Genomic DNA, 8,251 nt, shown 5'->3' on the forward strand with positions numbered 1-8,251 from the left:
GCATCTATTATTAGCAAGCACACCAACAAAATAATTTTTTCCTGAAGTTGAAAGATACTTTTAGCACTACACTGTTGAAATTGTCACTGAAACATTTGATGAAACCTAGACTGAGTGTTGATCAGTTTTATCATTATCTTTATGTTATCCACAGATGGTATTACCCACTCCACCCTTTTTTCCCCCTTTTGATTGCTTTGTTTTATTTTTGGTGTGGTGGGGATTGAACCCAGGGCTTGGGGCATGCTAGGCAAGCTTCTGCCACTAAGTTACATCCCCACCCTAGATTCCCTTTTGCCTGTACCCAGGATGGATCCCTGCTACCACCCTGCCTTTGGTAAACCACTAGTTGGGAAATAGACAATAAATTAAAGTAGTAAATAATAATAATAATAATAATAATAATAATAATAATTATTATTATTATTATTATTATTATATTTTGGTACCTGAGATTGAACCCGGGGGTGCTCTTCTACTGAGCTACATCCCCAGCCCTTTTCACTTTTTTTTTTTTGAGGCAAGGTCTCACTAAGTTGTCCAGGTCGGGATCCTCCTGCCTCAGCCTTCTGAGTAGCTGTGGTTACAGGTATGTGCCACTGCACCTCATAATTCAATGGTTTTTAATATATTCTAAAGGTTTTATCATTACGATCGATTTTGGAAAATTTCATTATCCCTAAAAGAAACCTCTTAGACAGGGTCTCACTGAGTTGCTTAGTGCCTTGCAGTTGCTGCGGCTGGCTTTGAACTCACAACTCTCTGTCTCAGCCTCCCAAACTGCAGTCATGTGCCACGGTGCCCGGCAGCAAATTTAATCTTTTGAAGAACTGCCAGACTGTTTTCCAAAGTAGCTGCACATTTGCATTCCCACCATCAATTTATGAGGTCCTAATTTTTCTAAATCCTTGCCCATTCTTTATTATTTACCGTGTTTTAGAAATTATAGGTTAGGGGGGCTGGGGATGTGGCTCAAGCGGTAGCGCGCTCGCCTCGCATGCGTGCGGCCCGGGTTCGATCCTCAGCACCACATACCAACAAAGATGTTGTGTCCGCCGAGAACTAAAAAATAAATATTAAAAATTCTCTCTCTCTCTCTCACTCTCTCTCCTCTCTCACTCTCTCTTTAAAGAAAAAAAAAAGAAATTATAGGTTAGGTGTGGTGGTGCACACCTGTAATCCCAGCAGTTTGGGAGGCTGAGGCAGGAGGATCTCAGGTTCAAAGGCAGCCTCAGCAACAGTGAGGCGCCAAGCAATTCAGTGATACCCTCTCTCTAAATAAAGTACAAAATAGGGCAGGGAATGAAACTCCTGGAACAGTACTTGCTTAGCACGTGTAAGGCCCTGGGTTCAATACCCAGTACCACGCACATGTACATGCGTGCCTGTGCACGCATGCGTGTACACACACACACAAATAGTCACCCTACTTTGATTTGTATTTCCTTGATGGCTAATGGTGTTCAGCTTTTTTTTCCCCTAATGAGATTGAACCCTAGGGGCACTTTACCATTGAGTTACATCCTCAGTCCTTTTTATTTTTTATTTGAGACATTCTTGCTAATTTGTATTATTATTTTACCCATTTTTACATGACTTCTACATGCTAGGCAAGTCCTCTACCACTAAGCCACATCCCCAGCCCCAGAATCTAAGTTTTAAAGTAACATTCTTGCTGCATATAATCAAAAGTTGGAAGATCTGTGAAGTGAGGGGTTTCCCTGATCACCCTTGTTAAATCCCAATCCTTCCCTCACTCCGGTTCTGTTTCTCCTTTTCTGCTTTGTAGTTCTCCACGAAGCTTATCGCAGTATAGCAAAGTGCATAACATGCTGTACTTACTTATTTTTGAGACGGGTTCTTTCTATGTTGCCCAGGTTGACCTTGAATTTGAAGTTCTTCTGTCTCAGTTTCTCAAGAAACTTGGATGAAGGGCCTGTGCCACCAAGCCAAGTTTCTTTTTCTTTTTCTTTTTTTTAATGCCTTTATTTCATTTATTTATTTTTATGTGATGCTGAGGATCAAACCAGTGTCTCACACGCTGCTAGGCAAGCGCTCTACCACTGAGCCACAAGCGCAGCCCCCCAGGACAGGCTTTTTACATAGTATATTTACTATCTGTCTCCACCAAGTGCCAACTCCACGAAGCCGGGCTTCATTGTTCCACCTCTTGTTCCCAGAAGGCGCTCAATATGTGTTGACTGGGGCAAGTGAATAAATTGATGGACGGTGGAGCATCAATGATCGTTTTGCGGTTTGCCTAGAGTACGATAGGCCAGCACCGCAAAGACAGGGGAGAGAGAGAGAGAAGGAAAATAGAAAGAAAGACTGCTCGAAGTCTTAAGGCTTGACCCGCCCCCGCCCCCGCCCCCGCCCCCGCCCCCGCCCCCGCCCCCTCCCAGTAGCGAAGGCTCCTGCACGACCAGCCGCGGCCACCAGAGGGCACAGACTGCCCGGGTCCCCGAGTCCGTCCCGGGACCCCGCCCCCGGGATGCAGGTCTGGGGAGCCCCAGCGGCCCGGCGGGGCTCCCGGACCCTACCCATACCTGAGGCTGTCACGTCTGCGGGCTTCCAGACCCGGAAGTGGCCTGTCCTCGCCGCTGCGCGCGGAGAAACTGAGGCCCGGGCGGAGGGGGCGGGGCCGCACCCCCCCCACCAGCGCGAGCCCCCGCCCCGCGGCCCCGCCCCTCCGGTAAGAGGCCCCCAGGCGCCCGGCGGAGGCCACAGAGCGGCGCTGGCCGGCGGCTGCGGGATGGCAGCGCAGAGGCTGGGCAAGCGGGTGCTGAGCAAGCTGCAGTCCCCATCGCGGGCCCGCGGGCCCGGGGGCAGCCCCGGGGGGCTGCAGAAACGGCACGCACGTGTCACCGTCAAGTACGATCGGCGGGAGCTGCAGCGGCGGCTGGACGTGGAGAAGTGGATCGACGGGCGCTTGGAGGAGATGTACCGCGGCCGGGTGAGACGCGGAGGGTCCCGGGCCGGGCTGCAGCGGGGTGGGTGGCCCGGGTGCGGGGTCCGCGATGCACGGTCCGCGATGCACGGTCCGCGATGCACGCGCATCCCGCTCCACACCGGAGGTCGCACGCCCCCGGGCAGCACTCATCCAGGCACTCACCCGCCTGCACTCCAGGCAGGGCACTCTGCTTGTGGACAGAGACACACTTGGGTCCCCAAACATGTGTCCAAACACCTGGGAAGGGTCAGGGGGTTCGTCTACAGGAGCCGAGGAGGTAAAACTGAGGAACCAGGGCCACCATATCTGGCGAATGGGTGGGGGGAGGGGTGTCTTAAAGCCAAACATAGACATGGTGACCGAGGAGATAGGACCACAGGGACACGCACAGCAAAGGAAGCAGCAGTGTACACAGATGTGCACGGTGATAGAAGCTGCAGCCACGCATAAACAGAAGTGACAGCCACTCGCAAACTCAGGAGGACAGGAGATGTGGGCACTTGTGGATTGCCATTCGCCAGGAGCTGCACCCCCCACCCAGGACACACTTGCCTTGGCCACCCAAACACACACCCTCAACACAAGCACACTCAACACAAAGTGTTCCTTGGTAAAAGCTGTAGGGACACACAGACAATGCAAGCTCCAATAGCTAGTCTAGGACACAGAGTGACTCAAGTTACACACATGTGTCTATTATCATCATGTCTTCTTTTTTTGGTTCCGGGGATTGAACCCAGAGTTTCACACATGCAAGCCTCTGACAACTGAGCTGTATCCTTGGCACACACATCCATTATTTCTTCTCCTTTTTTTTTTTTTTTTTTTTTTTTTTGGTACTGGGGTTTGAACCCAGGGGCACTTAACCACTGAGCCACATCCCAGCCTTTTTTTTTTTTTTTTTTTTTTTAATCTTGAGACAGGGCCTCACTAAGTTGCTGAGGCAGGCTTTGAACTCATGATCCTCCTGTCTAGCCTCCTGAGCATCTGGGATTACAGGCATGCGCCACCCCACCCAACTACATCCATTATTTTCTAAAGAAAAAAATTCTTGCCACCTACAAATCCAATGACAAATACCACCACACTCACAGACACAAATCTACAGCAATTATAGTTATACCATGACACAAATTATACCATTATACAAGTTATACCATTACACAAAATTGAGTAAGCTCTGGGTGCACCCAGACACAGAATTGCAGCTGCCCTCGGGCACGCAAGAGCATCAGCCACCCCTCCATATGTCCACACATAGCAGACGGGGCACTTTGTCATTTGAGTCTGCTCAGAGTCATGAATGCAGAAAATAGCCCCAGGTTCCCAGTGGTCCTACAAGCGCACAGCAGGAAGGTGGTAGAAGCCATGTCCCCTCACAGTGACACAAGGACCTCTCTCCTCAGACACATGTGTGGACTCACGGGTGATCAGATGCTGGTGGTGGCATCCTATAATAATAATGGACAGCAGTCCCACAACTGGCCATGGATGTGTAACAATGAGACAAACACACCCAAGCCCCAGCCACGTGATGGACACTCACTCAAGACTGACAGGCCCTGGTAGGAAATGGCCCAGATGATGCCACCAACCTCTGCACCTCAGCCAGCCTGGACCCTTGGCATCAAGCTCTGTGGCAGGGCCAAAGTCACACCCGTCACCCATCCAGACAGCAGGACTTCGGGTGGGGAGGAGAGACTGTAGGCACAGGGATCCCTTGCTGGGGACAGCTGGGCCCTGTTCCCAGCAGGGGTCCTGAGCCAGACATCTTTTGGGCCACTGCCCAGTGAGGCCGAACACTCTTGGCTCACTCCTGATTATCTCACCACCCACCTCCGGAGGCCTGGGTGGTCATCTTCCTGGATCCACCCAGTTGCACTTTGGCCTCTAGCCCCATGGGTTGGCCCTGGGCCCTATTCCCACTTGTGTCCCTTGGGGGAAGGGGCCTGCCCCCTCAGGCTCCCCTCCCCCGGCACCTAGTGCTAAGACTTTTCCTTGAAAGGGCACAAGCCAGCCCCTCTCCCGAGTCCCAGAATATGACATTCCAAGACTTGACCAGGCCTGTTTTCCACAGGAGGAACTGCGGCCAAGGGGATAGACCAGTGCCAGCCCCGAGGCTCACGGGCCCAGGGGCCTAGGCATGGGGCTGGTCCAGGACTCTGGGCCTCCATCAACCCATCTGTCACCCCTCCCCCCCAGCACCCAGATGTCCCGCCTTGGTGGTGCTGTCCCTGACTGCCACATTATTGCTCCAGAATCCGCCAGCTGGGCCCTGTGTTGGTGGGGCTCCCCCAGAGTCCTGGACAAAGGCAGGCAGGGAGGGAAGGGTCCTAACCAGCCCTGCTCTCTTGCCTTAGGAGGCAGATATGCCCGATGAGGTCAATATTGATGAATTATTGGAACTGGAGAGTGAAGAGGAGAGAAGCCGGAAAATCCAGGTAGGTTGGGGAGAGCTGCCTCCCTGTCTTCCACTTTGGCCCTAAAAAGAATAGCCCTAGTTGACGTGTTCATTGAGCACTTTACTGTGTGCTGCACACTGTACAGTTACCAACTGTTCATCCCCACAAAACCCTAGAAAGCAGGTGCGATTGTTATCTCCAGATATTGAGGAAAATGAGGCCCAGAGAGGTGAGATCATTTGCCCAGGGTCACACAGCTCAGTAGGAAAACAGCTATGATTCAAACTAAGGCAGTCTGGCAGCCATATCCTTTTGGTCTTCGCTTTTCCAGGGTTAGAAAATGCATGAGTTTCTCACCCCCTGGATCTGGTGATTCAATCCTGCCCCCATTCACTCTGTGAAGTCCCCCAGGCAGTGTTCCTCTCTTGAAACAGGTGGGAAGTCCACCCTGGGATCTGACTTCCATTTGTCTTGCTGTCTTGGGGCTCTGTTGGGAAAGGGAAGGGGTTGGAGAGGAATAAGTATTATATATTTACTGGGGTTTTTTGTGGGGTGGGTTTTTTTAGGGACTCCTGAAGTCATGCAGGAACCCCACAGAGGTGAGTTTTTGTCAAGAGTCCCAGGCCTTGTCTGGTCCCCCGCACCCTGGTATTGGGGGAGGGAGTGGAGTGGGGTTGGCCAGTGGGGCTCAGCCCCCGCCCAGCTCTTCTGGTCTCCACTGATGCCCTTTGTCTCCTCCTCCTCCCTCCTCTCCCCATCTGCCATGGGGGCTCCATTATAGGCTCCCTCTGAGCGCCTCCCCATCTGTCTCCCGTCCCTGCCTCTACCTCTTGCTGGGCCTGTCCTCGGGGCTGCTGCTGGGAGCTCAGCCTCTCTCCCTTCAGTGCCTCCTCCCAGGGGCCTCCTCCAGGCCGAGAAGCTGAACCTCCAGCTCCTCCCACTTCCTTCCCTGCTTTAAAAGGGAAAAATATTCATGTTTCTCCAACCAGCTCTGGGCAGCCTGAGGGACAAACGTCACTGTGTCAGTCTGGCCTGGAACTATCTCAGGCCTCTGTCTCTGGGGACCCTCCTGGTCATCTCTTGGCCTGCGAAACATCATGTCTCTGTGTCTCTGTGTCTCTCCATCTCGGTCTCTGTCTCTTTCCCTGGTCTCAGGTTCCTCCTGCCCCATCTCTGCCTCTTAATATCCCACCGTTCCTCCCTACCCCCCCCCGGCCCCCACTGAAGAGCAGGAGGCTGGAGAGCCCCATGCACGGGGCCCCTGCCCGAGTCTCAGCACCCCCCCCCCCCCCCCCCCCCGTCCCCAGGACTTCGTCCAGGAGTTGCTGGCCAAGTTGCGGGGCCTCCACAAACAGCCCGGCCTCCGCCAGCCCAGCCCTTCCGACGAGGGCAGCCCGAGCCCCCTCCAGGACCAGACCCGGACGGCACCTCCCTGACCCTCCTGGCCTCGCTGACCCCGCGCCCTCCCCAGCACTGCCCAGCTCCCCAGCTTGTGGATAAGTTGTATTTAATGGTTCTGTGACAATAACACCGCGTGCCTGTTTTCCCTCTCGGTGTTTGCCCCCGTGTCCCTGCAGCCCCTGGCCCGGCCTCCCTCTCTCCTGCTGGGGCCGTGTGTCCTGGGGCCGTGTGTCCCAGCGCCCGCAGCTGGCCCCGCCAGATGGAGGCTCGCTCCTGGCCAGAGAGCCTGAGAACAGGCCCTGCCGACCCAGCCGCGCCTTGGGACTCACATCCTGTCCTCCCTGCTCCCCTCCCTCGCCTGGCCCAGTCCCAGCCAGCAGGGTCCCTGTGGGCCGCCCAGGACTGCTGGGGGCAATGACAGCCTAGACCTCTGGGCCAGGGGAGATACACACGACCCAGTGTGGCCCTCATCACCCCCACGGGTGGTCACCGAGCAAAGGAGTCATTCATGAGGGCGTGAAGTGTGCCCGGCGGTCACTGTGTGCCGGGCGGTCACTGTGTGCCGGGTGTAGAACTGAAACCACCCAGAGTCTACTCTTGCTGGCCGGAAGGTGCTCACTCACTGGTCAGAGAGCAGCACCCGGGTCTCAGGGAGGTACACTGAATGGCCCAAGGCACTTGGGAGAAGCCATTTCCCCTTGAGGTGGTAAAATCCTGGAGGAACTTGAAGGCCAGACTTTGGAGGATGGGTGACATGGTATCTTGAGGACCCTCAACTTGTGGGAAGGGGGATGGACATTGGGGCTGAGCCAGGGAAAATACTGGATATTGGTAGGGCCTTCCTCCAATCAGGACAGACCACTTCCCCCTTAGCAAGGGTTAATTAAATCCTCCTGATGGCAGGGAGGCTGGAGGTCAGGGGAGGGGCTGGCCCTGGGAAGTGGTTAGTGGCTGCTAGCAAATTCTCAGGAGGCCGATGGCCTGAGTGGTTTCCAGCTGGGTCAGTTCAGAGACAGTGGCAGGGCTTAGCCTGGGCAGGGCCAGAGCCAGGGCATCTCTCATCTCTCCTCTACTAACCAAGGCTGGGCTCCTCTCCCCTCCTGAGCCATCCAGCCAGGATCAGCAGCCATCCTAGAGGCTGGGCCGCCCAGAAGAGCATCTGGGAGTGGCTGGTCCAGTCCAGCAGGAGGCCACACTGTCCCTGTACACAGCCACCAAAGCTTCCCAGTCTGTTCAGATAGATGCAGAGAATGTTAGAATGGAGGAGTCCCCTATCATCAACTGGGTCCATGTCCCAGAACACCCACCTTGGGCCAGGGATCTCTTTCTACTTCCCTCTCACAGAACCTGTTTTTGGTTCCTCTTCATTGTGGGGACAACATGTGCTCGCAACCCAGGTTTTGCTGGGTGCAATGGCACAGGCCGTGATCCCAGTGACTCCAGAGGCTGAGGCAGGAGGTTCTCAAGTTTGAGGTCAGCCTCAGCAATTTAGTAAGAC

The 8,251-nt window shown here is 54.3% G+C and overlaps 1 protein-coding gene across 1 annotated transcript; it reads left to right on the plus strand.

Moving 5' to 3' along the window:
- Positions 1-2,706: 2,706 nt before the first annotated feature.
- Positions 2,707-6,898, plus strand: PPP1R14A (protein phosphatase 1 regulatory inhibitor subunit 14A). The gene is made up of 4 exons (XM_081273337.1): positions 2,707-2,953; positions 5,311-5,391; positions 5,919-5,951; positions 6,660-6,898. The coding sequence occupies exons 1-4, from the start codon at positions 2,753-2,755 to the stop codon at positions 6,786-6,788; spliced, it is 444 nt and encodes a 147-aa protein (XP_081129463.1). The 5' UTR covers positions 2,707-2,752; the 3' UTR covers positions 6,789-6,898.
- Positions 6,899-8,251: the final 1,353 nt, after the last annotated feature.

Source organism: Spermophilus citellus (assembly GCF_964194105.1).
Source record: "Spermophilus citellus genome assembly, chromosome: 18".
Lineage (NCBI taxonomy): Eukaryota > Metazoa > Chordata > Mammalia > Rodentia > Sciuridae > Spermophilus > Spermophilus citellus.

Bases quoted from the DNA above. Each gene is read 5' to 3' on its own strand.
- PPP1R14A (XM_081273337.1), top strand. From the start codon at position 2,753: ATGGCAGCGCAGAGGCTGGGCAAGCGGGTGCTGAGCAAGCTGCAGTCC. The intron at 2,954-5,310 runs GTGAGACGCGGA...CTCTTGCCTTAG, and splicing joins AGGAGATGTACCGCGGCCGG to GAGGCAGATATGCCCGATGA. The intron at 5,952-6,659 runs GTGAGTTTTTGT...CCCCGTCCCCAG, and splicing joins CATGCAGGAACCCCACAGAG to GACTTCGTCCAGGAGTTGCT.